Source organism: Netta rufina (genome assembly GCF_964035555.1).
Source record: "Netta rufina genome assembly, chromosome: Z".
Classification (NCBI taxonomy): Eukaryota; Metazoa; Chordata; class Aves; order Anseriformes; family Anatidae; genus Netta; species Netta rufina.
Genome location: NC_140126.1, coordinates 26,932,229 through 26,952,590, shown reverse-complemented (window position 1 = coordinate 26,952,590; position 20,362 = coordinate 26,932,229). Strand labels below are relative to the sequence as shown.

At 34.6% G+C, this 20,362-nt stretch overlaps 1 protein-coding gene across 5 annotated transcripts in view; it reads right to left on the bottom strand.

The window, feature by feature from the left end:
* UHRF2 (ubiquitin like with PHD and ring finger domains 2) overlaps positions 1-20,362 on the bottom strand; it is an 85,099-nt gene that overhangs the window by 17,463 nt on the left and 47,274 nt on the right. For all 5 annotated transcript variants that reach the window (XM_084304704.1, XM_084304705.1, XM_084304706.1 and 2 more), the window contains 4 exons: positions 12,782-12,891; positions 6,922-7,108; positions 2,825-2,948; positions 2,337-2,444 (listed from right to left, as the gene is read on the bottom strand). In XM_084304704.1, coding sequence (XP_084160830.1) covers positions 2,337-2,444; positions 2,825-2,948; positions 6,922-7,108; positions 12,782-12,891 — 529 coding nt within the window. The remainder of the gene's footprint in view (positions 1-2,336; positions 2,445-2,824; positions 2,949-6,921; positions 7,109-12,781; positions 12,892-20,362) is intronic.

Here is a 20,362-nt window from a genome sequence, read left to right as displayed (position 1 = left end):
CTCATTCATTCCTCCCTCCCTTCTTTCATTTCCAGGACTTATCAATTAAATTTAGGTTTCTGGTAGGTGATTCACCCCAAAGATGAATTCTGGTAAGTAATTCATGCCAAAGATGCTCTTCAGGTGCTCCCTCCAGAAGCAATACTTAAGCAATTTTCTTCTAGGGAAAAGAGAGTTTGTGTCATGAAAAACCACAAATCAAAAATACAGCATCTAAAGTCTCTAAATTCTCATAGATCTGCTTAGGAGAAACCCATTTCTCATACAGAAGACCAGTTATGTGAGAAACAAAAGTGCAATTTAAGTGGCTATGTAGAAAAGTTTTTTGTTTGTTTTTAGTGAAATGTTTCATTTGTACCAAAAATTAAATTGTTAGGTATAAATGGCAATTGCCTTTGCTGTCTATTCCACACACACACACACACATATATATACACAAAATCATGATTCTTTGCTTAATTTTCTTACAAAAGCAGCTCTGTATTTCTGTTCCTTTTCCTACCAGCACGAAAGATCACAAAACTATCAGCTTTTGTGTCACCAATGGAGTTCCTAAGAAAAAGACAAACTTACAACTTTAATTACTTCTGAAGCCATGAAAAAACTTTTTTTTGAGATTTTGAGTCTGCACAGGTGATTTCAGAAACTTCTCTTACTTGGTGATTTTAGAAACTTCTCTTATTTATGAAACTATGCTTAATCTGGAAGCCAATAAAAATATAACTATTTTAATTCCTTTCAAAAAAGTTCTTCAAGCACAGGAGAGGTCAGCAAAATATCCTGAGGAATCGAAATGGAATTCTCCTCTTAACTAAGTAGCTGTGTGTTAAAATCAATGGGATAATGAACAGCATGATTTCACAGTGCAAAATTAATTTGCTTATAATCTCGTATTGACAGAAGCACTCATGATGTACACCAGTGTGCCAGTGTGAGGAAGAATCAGTTTAGATTTTAACTGCCTCACTGTGATCTCTACCAAAGGAGAAACTGAAACCTGTTGCTATATAGAAACCATCTGCTACAAACTGTATCAGCCTTAAAAACTGCACACTCTCCCAAATCCAGAATTCTTCAGACAGCAGTGAAGACACCTCCATCAGACGAAATCTTCCTGTTAAGTAATTGCTTCTATTGTTTGAAAAATAAAATATCTATCTTCTTCTCATAAGAAAGCAGGTGATAAAAAGTTCAGAGAGCTAATCAGAAAAGGCTTCTGATTCTTGTTATGCCCATGTTTAAGCACAGAAGAAAAAAATGCTTCTGTTCTTCTGCATATGATGGAAAACACTCTGTTACAAACTATTACACATGTAGGAGACAAATAATTAACTGATTTTGAAAACAAGTAAGTATCCATTTCCCTGACACAAACAACAAACAATCAAAAAACAGAACAAAAATCAGGGATATCAGATAAGATCAGGGAAAACAAAGAAAGTTTGCAGTTTCTTGGACCCTTCAAAACCATAGAAAAACAGTACTGGCATAAAAAGATGCTATCCCATCATTCCAGCTTTTTAAAAAACTTACATATATATATGAAACACACACACACACATATATATATATAAATTTTATGTATATATTCATAAAGTGCCTATCACCATATTGATAAACATTCTGCTCCTCTATATATCGGCACAGTACTGTATAACCAGAATATGAAATGGACTGGGAAAAATAAATTCCCTTCTAGCCCAGATGGGATGATATTTCAGCCAGCTGTTTTTTTGTTTGTTTGTTAATCTAGTTTACCTCAGAACCTAAGAAATATTTGCAACAGAAAATGAGACAGTGCAAGAAGTAGCAAATGCTGAATGGACAGCTTATGTCATTACTAGTACAGGCTTATGCTGTTTTAATATGTTCACCTGCTTGAAAGAATAGTTGGATGTCAGTTATGCATGACCAAAAAACCTAACAGTTAGTCAACTTATAGTGATATCATCTACTGCTTTTGAAATCCACAGTCTACATTTCTTTAGTGGGATGACCAGTTCACATGAAGGAGAATTCAGAAAACACTTTACTCTATTCACTAAGTATTCCACTCAGAATTTTAATATGTGAAATTTGTTTATCCTCATTACAACAGACTTCTATTTAAAAATAATTCATTTTTTTTAAAAAAAACTACTTATTAGCTGTATTATAAAATCTGTATGCTTCTATTTCATTACAGTTGGCATCACTTCCAGTATCACACTATACGTGCTTTATCTTGTCCTGGTGAAAATGAAAATTATCAATCTAAATTTACATTAGTGTCCAGCACATTTATTATTATTCTTATTTACTTCAACTACAGCTAATACTGAAGCAACATACCATACCTGAACTCTGAATTTCCAAGTTGTCCCAACAGGAACACCAGGAATAGGTCCATAATGATTTGAAGGAACAATCGTGCATTCCTTAGTGCGACCAACACAGGCCATGCCCTAAAAACACAGAATGACTTAATGTTATAATATTGAAGACTACTTGAAAAATCAGATACAGATGTCAGGAAATCTAATCATTATAAAAAATACATACTTTAAAATGCATTAACAATTGTTAAAGAAATGTTTTAAGTAATGTGTGTTCATGTTTTTTGGGGGGAGATTGGGAGTTGTTTTTTTTTTTGCTTTTACCTCTAGTCACCTTAATAATTCTTCCACTGCTTTAACTGTCAGTAGATAGTGGGCAGGATTCATCATTGTCTCATAGTCTGTGCAACCCAGTACTGAATTTTGTGTAGTGCATATAGAAGTATAATTACAGATGTAGCACATACATGAACAATCAGAGTAATAGCTATTTCTAAAACACACTCTACCTTGCCCCAGTCTCTCTGGCTTTCAGTACTGGCAGATGGCATCTTTGCTTTCTTTTTACTCTGTTTGAGCTTTTCTCCAGCCTTTACAACTTCATTAGAATCATTTTTGCAGGAAGGACAATACCTAAAAAAACGGTTTTAGTAAATTCTCAATTACTTCATAATAATGGCAATACATTTCCTGTAGCCAAAATAGTGTCAACTGGTTTATCTTGACTGAATATTTAAAGCTAGCAAATATATACCAGTCTCAAGCAGCTGAAGCCTACAGTTGAAAAAAAAATGAACCCAACATGAACAAATGCTGTCAACTTTAAAATAGGGCTTTTCAGTTTTTTTGAAGGTAGAGTGTTAGAGGCAAAACATTTCACTATTCTTTCTCACATGATGTGTGAGACGTCCCCATGTGTCCTGTATTCTCTCTTCATTCTGTCCTCTTTCGTTCAGACCATGTAAAGGAGAAGATAGCCGAGATTAGAGTATGCTGCTAACCAGTGCTCGGGGTTTGTTTGTATGTCCTGCCCACTCTACCCTTATTTTCTGCTTCTACTGTACTAAATTTCACTGCAGACAGCTGAATGTGAAACAGAGCCAAGACACCATGTAATATGGGTAGACAGACAGACATACAGGCACACACACACACACACATTCATATTCATTAATCCTACCCCACAATGCCTAAGGCACTTGGAACACAGCACTGGGACTCATTCCAGCTAACACAAAGCCAGCCTGATAGGAAAGAAGGAGATAGCAGTACGCCGTGGCTGCAGCAGAGAGAAGGGAGGTACACTGGCCGTTTTACTGCTTCTAAAAAGATTTTCATCCCACTCCAGGAATGCTAATGCAAAGATAATTAATTGTCCATGTTTCTGGCTTCCATGGCCTAAGTTTGGCCCACAAGCTGCTAATGGAAGACACCTGATATAAAATAACATTGATAACTTAATTTAGATTACTACCACTACTGCTACTACTACTACTACTGTTTTGGATTTATGACCTTATGCATTTGGTTATGAACAGAAGATTTAATGATTAATGTCCACAGAAACAAATTTCACTATGCCAATAAAGGCGATGAGCCAGTAAGACAATGAAGTTACATTGATTACAAGAAATGAAAAATAATACAAGATGTTGAATTTGTCTAGCACTAAGACTTTGGATGATATTACTGAAGTTGTTTCGAAAAAAAAAAGAGTATGCAATGGCCACCTACAAAGAAGGAAGATGATAAAATGCAAGTTCACAAGGTGAATTTAACAGTGGCATCCCCTACTTTTTGATAGCATAACCATATTACCTTAATAGCTTTTAATGTAAGCTTCTCATAAAATATTAAATATTGTTTAGCATATAGGAGGGCCTCATCTCTGCAAGAGAACCTTATTATAATTTCCCAAACTGCAAGTTTATCCCCTGCACGGAGTTTGCCAAATCTTTCCACTTCCAAAACAAGCAAGATCTAGCAGGATGTTAAGGATCACATGGCCATTACCCTTTGCTACTACGTAAGAAGGGAGAACGCAGACCTCCTCTTTGCTAGGAGATCCTGCTTTGCCCAGTGTAACTGAGCTACTTCTACATACAATGAAGCATTAAGACTGAAGAGGGCTGGTATTACTAAGTATCACAAAATAACTACTATAGAGCCACCTCCGTAACAGTACCTCTTCCACCCAATGATTTCATCCACAGATGCAACTATTTGTTTACTTGAATAAACAAATCTTAAGGCTTGTATTGTTACACAGCAGACAAAAACAAGTTAAAATGCTTGACAGCCTTTTTGCAAGACATTTTATATATTATGAATATGGTTTTTAGATTATATGAATTAACCTTCTGCTACTTGTGGAAATTCATAATCATTTTGTGAGGAATGCAAGTAGAAGGGTCTAAACTTTTATGTAACCCATGACCTGACAGACTATATAGGCTACATTTTCAGTCAATTCAATTTTTCTGTGGTTGCCTACAGAACACCACATTTCCTGTAAGGAGGAAAACCGTCCTATGGATCTATGCTATGCAGTTACAGTCATGCTATTGGAAGAGGGTAGGGATATCTAAGTAATTCCAACACTTCGAAAAAATTTGCATTCTTCAAACTTTCTTTGTAGCTCTCTGAAATTGATGTAGAATAACTCCTAAGAACATCTTCTTAGAAGTTTTTGAAAAAGAATGGGTGCCAGTGAAGATTAGAACAGTAATGACTAATCTGAAAAATCATCTGAGGCACCCAGCAGTCCAAGATAATCTTAGCACACTAATTAAATCAAAGAGACACTGGTGGCTGGTGAGATTTCAATATTAGTATCCTAACATGCCTATCGAACTTGCTGTGTATTTGAGGATACAGAAGAAACTAGAGAAAATAAATAGTTCTTGGATTAGAACAAAAGATTTTGTGACTTTGTGTGAAGAGGGTCACTGACTTGGAGCATATTTATTTTCTTTATGCGAAATTTAACTGGGATTAATATTGGAAAATAAATGAATTTTACTGTTGCTGGAGTACTGGATTTTGGGAGTAAGTAACTGAAGAAGAATGGATGGACTGAACAGATGTATACTTCCAGCCAGGTGGTCTCATTGAACATTCTGAATGAAGTCAAAAAAGAACTTCTCAGCTGCTATATCCAAAGGGCAAGCACTATGAAGTAAAAATGCTGTATAAGGACTGCAGTCAGTAATAAACCATTTGTGTGTTGAGAATGGTTTCCAACATGACATCAACTCATTAATGTCGGCAATTAGTAGGAAGCAAGAAGATGCCATATACAGCAAGAACAATCTCCCCTGACAGTAGAAAACTTAGGGATAGTTATGACTAGTATGATGCATAATACACATTGCTGAATAAACACTGTCATTTTGCACATGGAAGAAGTGGAAGGCACAGAGGCAATATTGAAATAAATGCTATTCTTAATTCCAACTACCATTCCAAAAAAAGTGGATACAATGCTTCTCATTGCAGAAATTTCATAGGACAAAGAAAAAACAGTAGCCTCAGTATTGCCACTGAGAAATACCTATCACTGTTAATCTCTCAATTGCTTAATCACACATTGGCATAAATATAGAAGGAGCTCAGAAAAAATTGATACCACAGAAAACAGGCACAGCATTAGTGACTTTCCAATACACAAACTTACTTTGCATGCGGCATCCACTACAGTATAGTGGATCGAGTTACTTATTTCCGAAGAAGGTTAAAACTTCCATAGCACTTTAATGGATTTTTTTATTTGAAGTGTACCGTTCCACAAAAATTAATCACAAGGCCCAAAGATATTCCATAAAACGTAGCCATAGACATCTTAGACATTAACTGATGTCTACATAATGGAAAACTTTACTTAAATGAAGTTCTATTTATTACTCATTTATAAAGGATTAGCATCTCACATAAGTCACAGGCAGGTTATAAATATGAACAGTGTAAATTGTAGATAGCTAATAAGGACAAAAAATGGCACAATGCCCAAGATAACTTACTGGGCTGCTAGTGGTTCCATGCAGACTCACTTCAAAATACAGTTACCTTGATTTGACAATGTGAGTTAGCTTGGTTTTCCTGCTGGCAGAGCCAGGGACAGTAAAAAGGAGAACGGCAAGCTGGTGGATCTCGCATAGCAGGAGATATGAAAGGGGCAGAGGCAACCAGAAGACAGGGGAAGGTCTCAAGGCCAGCAATAGTGGCAGAGGATACAGTGAAAGAGAATGGTGAAGGAAAGAGTGTTGTTCAAGCAGTGGAGCTTGAATGAAATTAAGAGACAAGGGAACAACCACTGTAAGTAAATATAATCAGATCAGGCAATGTCCTAATGATCGCAGTGAATAAAATGAACATACCAGTTTTTGAAATTATGTAATGATCATTAAAGCTTACTACTAATCCTTTATGAATGATTTAAAGGAATTATTGTGACAGAAAACATAATGGTTTACATTAAGTGGACAGATGAATAACACACCAGAATTACAAAAATTCTTCAGTAGTGTCTCTTACGAGGTGCAAATAACAAAGAGGTACCTTGTGCAGAATGGTAATATAGATAAGTAAATCATCCTTGTATATTTACCAGTCCTCATCTTCTGGTATCTTGCTTAAGGGAGGGTTCAGGCAGTATATATGATAAGCCATATTACATTCATCACACAGGAGTTGCATGTGAGCATCCTGTTTTCCACCACACAAATAACATGAACAAAAACGGCATTCCTTATCTGGATCAGCCCTACAGTGCTTGCACTCAGGGCCACTTTTTCCTGTCAAAAACAAAGAAAAAGTCAAATGCCATGTATCTCAGAAAACTGCATTACTGTATCAACAGGAAACAATTCTTTCTGCACATGAACACTTTCCTCTTGAAATTTATGTATTTATTCTCCCCCCCCCATAATAACTTTTATTTGACTACCTAGGCCAACGGGATTTTTTGTTGTATAAACCAGCAGCTTCTCTGATTTTCTCCCCATCAGCCCACTGTGCCTCACTGCCTTCAACATGACACCAGCATACTGCCTACAGATGAAGCCTTGAACAATCTTTGGTTGGAGTCTTCTTAAATTCAGCTATGAAAAAACCCCAGTTAGGAAATTGGTAACAGTCAAATGCAGACAGAACTACAATCTAGAACAGCTTTCTTTCCCGTAGAATTAAATTTACAGTTGCATAAAAGAATTAATAGTCTAAGATCATAGTCCACCTCAAAATCACCAGTTGTTCACAGCAGCAGTTTAGTTTACACACAAAGAAACACTAACTTTCTGGTTTAGCTCACTTGGAAATTTGGACTAAATGAACACTGCTATGAAAAAAAAAAAAAAAAGACACACACACACACACACAAAAAAAATGGCATTTGTTCCCAAATCATTCGGTAGCCTAAAATAATGAAAGAGCAGAACAGAGAACAATTAAGACTTACAGGAAAAATGTTTGAAACAACTGGGAAGTCCAGAGAAATGAGAGAAGACTTCAGAAGAGAACTTGATCACTGCTCAAACAATTCCTTCATTAAAAGAAAAAAAAAAAATCACAGAATCATAGGATATCCCGAGTTGGAAGGGAACCACAAGGATCACCAAGTCCAACTCCTGTCCATGTTCAGATGTGTTCTGTGTGAAAGACATCTAGAAATGCCATGGAAGTGACCTTGATCTTCAATTAGCCTAATATAATAATTAACCGAATAATTCCAAGCTGCTCTTGAAATATCATCTTATCTGAAAGAAATAAATGTCTTTGAATCAGAAGGCACAGAAAACTACAAAGACTATTTGAGAGTTTGGAGTTGGATACAGGAAGTTGCAGAATCTAGATGCCTGCAATAATACAAAGATTTTTTTTTTTTTTCTGAAAGTTTAGAAGATAGGAAAATAGAAAGGCTTATTAATTAACTTTCTTCATTCATTCTGTGAAGTTTACAACTTGTTATTCTAGATCTCTGTTCCTACTGTAACATTCTGTAATTTCATTCACTTGGATGGACAGACTGTTTATGTGAAGTTTTGAGACAGTTGCAGACTGTCAGAAATACTATAAAATAGGAACAACAACCTTTTCCTCCTTCTGAAGAAGTGGTAGACATCAAGGTAGATAACGTTCGTTCCTGTTACTACTTCCACAAGAGAAAGAAGGTGAGCGGGAATACAACGAAGAGTTTAAGACAGATGAGGAAAATCATAGGTAAAAACATTTTTAGTACTGACAGTGGCCATCAGTTTGTTAGAGTACTTTAATATGTACTCTCTTTGTGTACTCTAACTGGGAAATCTCAATACAAGCTCAGAAAAAGAAATAGGGAAGACAGGGCCACAAAATGTTCTCAGGAGAGCAATTCTGGGAGAAAAAAATAACCATGAGTTATAGTAGTTCAGAAACTGGAAGAGCTGGAATGCCAACACTTAGAATAAATCTTCTTGTAAGTCCATAGGCAAACTATCTGAGAAACTTCTGAACTGATTGATAATGTCTACTCAAAAGGGCTATTTGCCTAGAAGGACAGTCTGGCAGACAAAATCTGTGACAGACAAAATTGCCCCTGTCATAATCTTTGCTAAAAATACCCCCAACTTATTATTCATTCAAAAACTAACACTTTCATTCTCAGAAACAAAGACTGAATATGTCCATGATGTCACAGGCAAATTCATTAATAACAAATTTGAAAAGGAGGCCCATTACAAAAATGCAAACTATAAACCAACCTGCTCTAACCCCAAGCCCCATACAGCCTTTAGGAGACAGCATGAACTAAGAGTATCACACCAAAAGAGAAGGGCACAAGTGTCAAATCATAACATTTAAGAAAACATTGCCTGTTTCCATAAAAGATTTAACCCTTAGTAAAAAATGTTTTTTTTTTTTTCATACTAAAGGATGTCTGTCTTTCTGACACATTTTTATGGGAGACTAGATTTTCTCAAACCTCATGGATACCTGCCCCCAGGTTTGTCTCACTAGAAGGGGACAATACTATTCAGGGACAAGTTTCCATCTGCTAGTAGCTTTATTTCATATTTTTTCTTCACCATAAGTTATTGTTTAAGTTGCTGCCTTCAGATGCTGGAAAGCCTATCAAGTCATTGTAAGATAGTTTGCTCACATAACATAAAGATTTAAGAGCCGATTCCTGACAGAAAGAAAGACAAGGTATCTTCTTGATATATCCAGAACAGTTCTGGATACTTTTGCATTTTTCCTAAGCACATGGAGAACAAAAGTCATAACTATGGGATTGCAGATATCTCAGCCCCTACCTGCTGGGAAAAAACCTGCTGTCCCAACTGGATAGACTTTACAGAAAATGTGATCAGCACAGATCAGAATGAAAACCTCTGTGGGAGAAACTCCATACTGAAAGTCTTTTAAGAAAGGGGGACCGGAATACCAAGTGTTGTGCTACCTCTATTGTCCTTCTGGATGATATTGAGCACTATTCTTATCTTCACAGGTGGAAGACGTACACCTACATTGTAATGTGTAAATTTCTGTATGGGAAAAGACAAAAAAGCATCCAAATGGAAGTGATCTTCTAGTCTAAGACTTCTCCCACAGGGTTCATTTGAAGAGAAAACAAACAAACAAACAAACAGACAAACTTAAAGAGTGCTGATGAAACAATCTGTACATGGCTGTACCTGTGGAATTTCTCAAACAGCTATGCAAAACTCACTGATCTGTCCAAGCTATCAACATCAATTCAAGTCGAAGTTGAAGAAATCCCAGGTAACTGGTCACTCCTTTGAAAAATCTTAGAACTGATGACTGAGCTGTCCCTAAACAAACTCATACTCTATCTCATCTGAGAAATAATAGGCAAAAGGAAATTTATTTTTCTCTATATCTTACCACCACATGTTGTCTAGAATTATGTAATTTACTGTTTTCTGTTACAAAATCAGTTTCTTAGGTCAAAGCTTAGTAACAATCTCTTTTAAATATATATGTATTTCTGAAAAAAAAACAGAGGTCTATGTATTTGTTCAGTTAAACAACACCTGAAGTTTTCAACATTCTTCAATATACAAACAAAATGCAAACTTTTGTTTTCATTACATGGCTTTAATTTCTTACATTTATGCTTTACCATGTTTGTAACTGAAAAGCACTCATTATACCTGGCATATTGGTCATATGGAGACAGGTCTGTTCATCCCTACCAGCCAGGTATACTTTAATTGCACTTATTATTTCACTTTATCTTTTTTTTTTTTTTTTTTTACTGGAAGAGTTACCTCACATTTATTGCATAAATCTTGATTTTTTTTTCTAATTTATATATACAAGGCCTCATTAACATATTACCATGCTCAAGGAGTAACAATTTCCCTGTAGAGATAGCCTACAGTGTTTATATGGTGAGGATGATTTCCAAAGTATGCATACTAACTTTTGGAAAGGACACAGCTTCATTAGACAACAATATAGTCAGCACATATTCTGATTCTGCTCACAGCAATCTTATTTAAAGACAGTTAATTCTTGAATATCACATGATACTATTGTAAGAAAAATCTACTGCTTTTCATAGCATACAAATAAGTTAAGATAGATGTCCATGTACTGATAGATACATGTGTAAGTCTTTTAATTTTTTTAAATGCGAAGTAGGTTGAGCACGGCAGAAAGGCAATGGCTGTACTATTACTACTTAGAGCTCAATTGATATGCAGTGTTGTAAATCAACAATGACAAGACAGTTTACCACAAAAATTAGAACCACAATAATAGAAATGGAAAGGGCAATGTGGTGAGAAAGATGGACTCAGAAAAAAAGAACAGTTTATGAGAAGAAATCAAACTAAATTACCAGATCAATTAAATTTGTAGGTTTACATTTTTAAAGTTTATATTTCTATGTTATATTTATTTATGTAGGTTTATAAACAACATCCTGAAACAGGAACATGAACAGAATGAAACAAAACATACACAGAGGTGCTAATCTCTATACAGATAGCAGTAAGTGAGTCATTTAAGCAAAAAGGTTACAAATGACGAAATAGGTATAAAATAGGAAGGGAAGGAGCTGTACGTGAAAATAAAGAGCTTGAATTTGAAATAGTAAAAACAGCAATCATCAGAGGAAGCACAGAATGTAAAATAAATAAATACTCAAGCCAAATCAGATGGTCCCAATGTAGCTAATTTTGTATAGTCAGCAATATAGTAATTACTCACTTCCTTAACATGTCTATACTTTTAAAAATTAATTTAGTATACAGAAAATGTGGGAAAGAACTAAACAAACTGTAATAATTTTATATGCCCTTTAAAAGGTTTTGTAAATAATTATACTTGAAAAATAAATAGGTTTGTAAAAGCAAAGCAGTACCTATACATTTTAACTTTTCTCATATCAGTTTTTAAAATAGAAACGTGTTTTAAGATATTGCAAAACCCCTTAAATTATACAAAGAGAAGATAAAAAGAATGTGTTGTTTATTTATTTATTTATGTATTTTTTTTTTGTAAGTAACCTAAGGAAAGTAAATCACAAGCAATGAAAAATGAATTGTGAAAAGTTTATTTACAGAAAGTCATATTTCAGCTTTTAAGAATACAACTTCAAATGCAGTGTGCTTTTCTAAAAATTTTTTTAGACGCATACAAGTAAACAGTAAGTACACTAATTATTGTGCACTAATAGCTACATAAAAAGATTCCGAAAAATACTTGCCTTGGCATCAAGAATCTAAGATATGATGTATCTGCTTCATTTTTTAATTCAGTAACATCTATTAGTAGAGCTGAAGATAAATCTCTCAGTTTCACTGTCATAAACACCATCTTATCACTCCTAACTTCAGTATATCTTTAAAGTTAGGATAAAATGTCCCACCACTTTTTAGATAATGCTGCCACCAACTCCTTCCATTGGCTGTGGGGAGGATGAGGAGGTATGGCATAGTTATTTTTAGAAGGTTTTACAGGGCGAAATAATAATCTAAACATTAATTATTTGGTTTGTTTGTTTGTTTTTTCATGATACTAGTAGCTCTGGTACAAACTTCTTAATTTTATTTTTTAATTCATACATAATAACAGGTAAAGAGCAGCATTACAGACTAATTCTGTCTTTGGCATTTATTAATTTATTAGAAGTTTAAATGGCATGTCCATTGCCATAAAAGTTCTGGTGACCTGGACACCTGTCAAGTAACTTAACTGGGATTATTAATTCATTTTGCACAGTTTGTTTGGAATATTCCCATTACTCTGCTCATGACAAAGATGTTAAAATCTACCTTACAAGAAATACACCTTTAGAACAGAAATCTAAAAAGAATTCTATGTTACTACTTTCCTGTGCATGCAAAACCTTTATTATTACCTCTGCAAACTCCTTCTTCTGCATTTTAAATACACATCATTCAAGTATTCCATTTTTTATATCTATTCAAATGCCAAAAACAAAAACAAAAAACACATACTTTTGAAATCTCCATCACCAAATGTCAATGGATAAGCTCCTGGCTTTTCAATCTTGTACATTTCTTCTATAAAAAGGATTTTACAATCATTTATTGTGTCTTCTGGGCCTCTGAAAAATAAAAATAAAAAGTACATTCAACTTGGTTTCTCAGACCTAGACTCTGTAATTTATGACTCCCAAGCAATGGAATAAATCTATATAGCATCTTTTTTCATTGTTGATTCAGTCCACACACAAAATTCGGCGCAGTACTAACTCTACCAAAACCAAAACATATGCTCTTTACACTTGCATAAACAAAAGACTAGCTCATTGCCCTCGGATTACCTGACTGTCACATCACAGCTTGTAACTAAGTATGTCCTCCTTGACAGCCACCCACACCACTGCAATTCTCTAAATTGTACCTCTAAACCTACAAACTATTTTGCTGGCTGATCAGACAAAATCCTATCCTCTTGAATAAAGCATGCTAAGTATCGTTGTGAAGGTACACTGTCAGAAATGAACTAGATTTGTGACTTACAAGATACAGTAACAGATGTTACTTGGAACCTATACAGCAAGAAAAATGATAAAGGAGATCGTTTAAAACTCTTATCACCAAAAGAAAGCTTCAAAAACCCTACTTTGACTTCTAAAATGTCTTGGAAAACTAAAATCCAATCCTGCAAACACATGTACAATATTGAATTTCAGATACTGAGATTAGTCCTGTTAATAACAGATTTCTGTACCAGCTCCACTCATTAGACCTCAGCGATAAATAACAAATACCCTATGACTCCACAGTCCTAATGCTAAAAGCCTTCTAGAGATGGATTAGGGAACATAATGTGTAAAGTGAAGGTTTTCACTTTCTCACATGCATTTACTAAAATTCTAATCCAAATATAAATGCATTTAGATAGAAAAGGTTAGAAAAAAAAAAAAACCACACAACACTTCTATAGTGCTATCTATTCCCTCCTCACTAGGATAATAGAGTGTGTTCTTCAACTACCTCTTCTTCTACCATATTCAATTTACTACCTAATTTAGAACTGATTGTGAAGTTTCAGTATAATGCATATTGGAAGCATTTATTACTGAGCAGTCTCACTGACTTCACTGAATTGTGTTATTACCTATTGAGCAATCTGACAAAAGAGAAAGGAATTTGCTTGCTGTAGAGCTTTATTTCTTTTAGAATGATACCCAGCTATTAAAAATAAGTCTGAAGAACTTTTGCGTTTGTTGAACTTCTCTCCTTGTCAAAATTTACTCTTTTGAACTGCTGCAATCCCTATTTTGATTCTAAAAGACCCTTCAAAATCTGAAATTACACAAGCAACTAAAGGAATATAGACCAGGAATGCCATAGCTTTAATTATGACGATTATACAGTTTAACATTTTACCAAGCCTGTGATGTTAAAATGTCCGGGGAGCACTCTACAACACAATATTTTTTTTTCTTCTCTCCCATACAGAGACATTGGATGTGCTGGACGTAACAGAGAAGCAGTAGCACACAGTCAGCCTATTTCCAAGTTAGGAAAGGGTTAAGATTACACAGGTTTTTGAAGGCTTTATTATGAATGAAAAACAAAACAAAACAAAAAACTAACACCTATTTGAACTATGTTGTGCAAGATTCTGCTAAGCAAAACTAAAGTGTACTGAATCATTACAGAGAAAAAATGAAAACCAATAACATTGAAGATACTGATAAAATATTGCTAAACTGGAGACTACTTTCCAAGCAAACACCACCAGTAAGATAAAATGCTATGTTTCTTTCAAACTGTACAAGTGTACACCATCCTGACAATATGTATAAATAGGATGAACAAGTCTTACAAGCCCCATTGGTAGGATATTTTTAAGAAATAATCACAGAGATAATCTAAAAATTCTTGCATAAAGATCCAAGTGGCATACTCCTACAAAAAGTTCTAAGCCACAAAACTACATCAAACTATAGATGAGCAAGGAAACAATATATTATGGTCCAGAGCAAATAAGGCTAACTGCAATAACAGATCATCTTCACGACTAACACACTGGTGTCTGGGATTCGTTACCGAATATGACCAGATTCACAGGTCTGAATGTGTTGGGGAGCATGTATACTGCTTCTAAAAACAATGTAGGAAAGAAATGCACATGCACATACACTCACAAAAAGTATGTATCTAGTTTAAGTAAATCCATTTAAATGTCATCACTGTTTCTGTCCTCTTTATTGCTGATGCCTAAGAGCAGTTTTACTATCAAAGCAAACATGAGGCCTTTGTGCCATTCAAAGTTCCAAGCAGCTCTAGCCAACAGAAATGTAAATTAGAACATTCTTAATAAAAAGCTGCTATTTGTCTGTTAATAGTTTGTGGTGACTCAAATCTGGGACTTGACCATTTATTTTGCTTGAGGGTGTGCCTCTGCTTCTTCAGTAAGACTACAGTTCTCAGAAAAAAGAAGCAAAAAAGGAAAGGCTCTGCTCTCTCCCCCATTTCATTGTCTGCTCCCACCACTTCCCTTGTGCTGACTCCAGTTCTTGGACTCTGCCACATGCTGACTTAACTAAGGCAGAAGAAAACTAAGCCAGGAAAAAACCCACAGGCAACAGAACTCTTTTTGGTGGCCCTGAGATCTGCAGTGGTTTAGATCTCTATGGAACTGGAGTCTGAGAGGACTTTGATGGCGTCTTGATTCACCACGATTGCCTTTTACATGTACCAACAATTATTCACTTTGGCATATGTATTTATTTGACCCTTTTTATTCACTTCAGTGTTTGGAGGGAAATACTTCCCCACTTGTTAGTCATATGCATAAACAGAAACCGCTAGCAAAACTGAGAGATTTTGGATATTTCAACAGAACATACAAACACTACATCAATGCAAACATCTCAATCTGACAGAGAAAAGCTTATTTTCCTCACCAAAAAAATCATGTATTTAAGGTAAGTTTCATTTGCACACTAGGGGGCATTGCTTAAAGCAGTTCTATACATTGTGGAAACATCCTTCAGTTTTATTTAAGTTTATATGCAGTGCAGTAAATGCAGGAAGGCAAATTCCCTGCATCTCAGTCTGGATGAGACTGTATGGTCCAACCACTCACACTAGAAGGCTGGGCTCCAGCTTCTGTCATTGCAAAGTATGCCTCTGACAACACACATGTAAGGTTAGAGATACTTCTACTCTGTGCATGATCATGACATTTAAATTCCTCCAGCTGTCACCACATCTGCAGTTCTGTTTAAGGCAAAATCTCCAGTTTGGGTTTAAAGTGAACTATGTATCTAGAAAATCCTCCCTGAAACAGATAAAAGAGCACTTCCAAGAATAACTACCCCTCTAAGAAGGGCTTTGGGGACCAGTATAGCACCGCAGGTAAAGTGAGAGTGGAAATACCTCTCTTCTGTAGGACCATGCAAAAACCCTTCGTATTATCTACAACACAAACATAAATTCACAGTCATAAAACGCCATGCATTCAAAGATGCGCAGATCCTTTTCAAATGAAAAAATGTATACATAATCTCTGGCAGAAAACATAAACAAACAAATACAGAGGGACCTTCTCAGAGTATCAAGGTTTCCCTGCTTATTTTCTGGAAGAAAAAAAAAATAAATTACAAAACACACCATCAACAACAAAAAACACCACCACCACCAACATCAAAAAAAAAAAAAATCCACATACAAAACAAAACAAACAAGCAAACACACACACAGAAAAAAGCTACCAGCAGTTCTTCTGACCCTCTTCAATGCTATAACCTTGTCATGTTAGGACGTTCCTTATCTATACCGCGGCTTGACTGCCTATCCAGCTTGATTCCTCTAATAGCTATTTCTAATGTAACTCATAAGCAGTAGATGCATTTTAAAACTAACACATAGAATTATGCTTTATTTCTCCTAAATAACACGAAATTTTACATTCAACAAACCACGTGTACAGATTTGAATATCTGTATGCATACAAAGAAAAACAAGCAAACCTTAAAGTTTAAACAGATCTGTATGGGAAAGTCAGAATAGTCACAGAAGTGGAATACATTGCATTTTAGTAAGTGTACAGCTACAGATGTATCTAATGAACAGCTGAAGCATAATGTATTAAATCAGTCAAAATTTTGTCAGGAAATGATACTGACATGTTCAATGTAAACCAAAACATAGCTGCTACAAATACGACTCCCATATAAAAAGGCATTTTCAAATTCTAGTTCATTTCAGACAAATTTCAGCCTATTTGCAAAGCTTATATTCCCTCAAGTTTTAAATCTTGCACATGTTCAGTATTTGTGTGGGTTTGCCTGTAGTACTCTATCACTGTTATGAGCAAAAATGCTCCTAGGAAAGACTTGTAATGTTTCTTTCCCCTGTCTCTACATTGCCTTATTGTCTGGAGCTGTTTTACTTTAATTTAGCTCATTTCTTGCAGCATTTTCTCCAGAATTTAGAAAGCAGTATCTGGGAAACCAAACCAAACCAAACCAAACAAACTTTACATTGCATGCAATTCTCTGAGTACAGTTTTCAGACAAGAAGAAAGGTGGAAAAACACCATAAAGCTGTGGAAGCAAATCTACAGATGCTTGTGCTATTGCTATCCATATCTATGGGGAACAAGCCAAACCTGAGCTCAGTAGAATATTTACTAGGAGTAAATTCCACTAAAGACAATTTAAACTATTAAACTACATTGATTTAAACTGTTAAACTATTAACTACATTGATTATGTCACTGTTTCCTTCAAACATGAAGAGATTTATAATTTGATTCAAAGACGTTAGTAAACTAAAAGGCACCATGTCAAAAAGTTTCTGTGAACTATGCAGAAGCAAAGATTTTAATAATCAATTTCATTACCAAAAATCACATGTATGTCAACCTCAAAGCGTTGAAGCTCACCAATACTTCTTCTATATCTAGTTAAGTTAAACAAGTCCTTTATCTAATGCTAGAAAACAGAATTCTCAAAAAAAAAAAAAATAAATCAATTGTAAGCAGGTAGCAATTGGTAAAAGTTTAATTTCCTATCATAGCACTGCTATTCTTATGACTGCTCTGATATCTAGATGGAACTGATAAAACAGACAAAATTAATAATTTCTATATCACATATACAGTGGTCATGGTAAATGTCCTTCTCTTTTGGGTGTCACTTGCACGTTTCTTTGGGATAAAGGCACTCAGAAAATAAACTCTAACAAAGTTTTTCCTGAAAGGAGTCTAGTATTTGAACTTCAGAAAACATTGCATTTTCTGCTCTGAATGAAATAAGTAGCAAGCAAACACTACCACATACATTTACAAAGCTAGTATGTTCCAGTAAATACCACAGTTGCATATCCACAACTACAGAGGAAGTTCAACTACCATTGTGACAACTGATGGCTAAGAAAAAGTAAGTTTGCCTTACCAAAGCTGAAAAACTCAGCTTAGCTATTTGCTCTTAAAAGACTAATTTTTCTATCAGCCTATGCATACATTAGCTTTAATGACCATACATAACTTCTCCTTAAAAAAAAAAAAAAAAAAAAAAGGATTATCTAGTAAAACTGTGGTCATATTATTCTGTGAAATACGCAGAGAAACCTTTCTAGACCTTTCGCACAAGACACCTTTCTACATTCCTTCACCTTACCATAGTAAAAATGAGATGAAAAAAAATTAAATTATACCTTAAGCATAGTAAGTAAGACTCTATTTGTATGTCATGAAAGCATGCTAAATCCTCTAAAGAAATTAAATCCCAAAACAGGGCCAGCCAAACCCTGCAATACAACAAAATTCCTAATACAAGCTTTCCTTTTCGATAAGTTAGCCACAGACAGAGAGAAACCTTCAATTGAATCTTCTTATATCCATGTTTTTTGTTTGTTTGATTGTTTTTCCATCTTTCTTTTTATATAAACCTTCAGTTTGCAAAATACTCTAGACTAATGTAAGCGCACTTGATTAGAAATATGTTATCCAGGCAATATCCTTGATATTTTGAAGGTCAGCTTTAAAGAAAACAAAACCTGCTAGAAGACAATTACCACATTGTGAATACTCTATTGGATCTTATATTCTGAGAAATTCATTTTCAATTGGTAGACCTATGTCTGGCATTTTATAGTTTTATGATTTTATCACATTGAAATTAAAAAAAAAAAAAAGAATTTCCACATGCACTGAGTCAAAACACACACCCGAAAAAAAATATAAAACTATATATAAAACCAGATATAAAAACTATAAGAATTACACTATTGGAAAACAAAACAAAACAAAACAAAACAAAAAACAAACACATGGGTTATATTCACACAGTGAATCTCTAGGTCTTCTAAAGACTGGGGGTTAGAACTAGATGATCTCTAAGGTCCCCTTCAACCCAATCCATTCTACAATTCTATGATTCCAAGAAAAAAAGCATTGCTCACATTAAGTCATGTTTGCCACTGACAACTAAGACTTTTGTCAGCATCTGTGGTTACCATCAAAGGGTCCAGATCAGCAGAGATACAGCCACAATCAGAACAAAACCTAACAGAATGTAATGTCAGCTATGATCAGCGGAAGTATGAATTCATTTAGCAATTGATACAGATATCAAAACAGGATCAAATTTACTACCACATTCAAAATCTGTATTTTCATATGCACTGCTTTGTTCACCTTCCATTTATGATCAACCAGCATCCATTCTGCATTTGCTAAACTTTCAGCAAGGATCTTTCTATTTTCTCCTGCACCATCAAACAGTTGGATACCTTCGTGAGAACTGTGCAAGAAACCTTTTCAATATTACCACTCTCAAAGCTAGAATTTAGAACTTAGTAAAAGTTAGAACTTTTACTATCATTAGAATTCTGACAGCAATTGAGATACTCATGTTCCTAAGTTCACGTGTACCACATGTACCAGAAGCATGTCCTTGCTTCTTTACACTTTGTGCTTTCACATCTGTCAACTGCATGAATTTGTATCCTGACTTACTCAATGTACACTTTTGAAAGTGGGGATTGATTTTAAAATAGATAAAACTTTTAAAACTTTTTAAACAAGAGAAAACGGGCTCCTGAACAGAATTCATGAATAATGTTTAAAAAACAGTACTATAAAAATACTAATAGTATGTTATAATCATTAGGCTAGAGAATTAAATTAGTGCAATTAAAATAAATAATCTCTACTGAAACCTACTCTTGAAAATCAAAACATGTTCTGACATTCACTTTAACGTGTTTGCTCTAAGTCACTATCAACTAAAATAATGTTTCTGAAACTAAAACAAACACATGTATAAGCATTTATATTTCAAAAATGTTAAATTGAAAATATCACAATGTGATATAAATTACTACTGCTTGCTTTACATTTAAACATAATTATAACTTTAGCTAAACTGCAAACACGTAATGTTTACACAATTAAACAAAGGTTAAACATACCAATAAAGCAATTACAATTCTCACCAGATATGACTAGAGATTAGATTTTAAACAGGCTTCTTTTAAAAGTGACTTACTGAATCTTCCCACATAAAAATAGCATGTTACATTGATAATTTGACCAAATCTTCTAGGTTG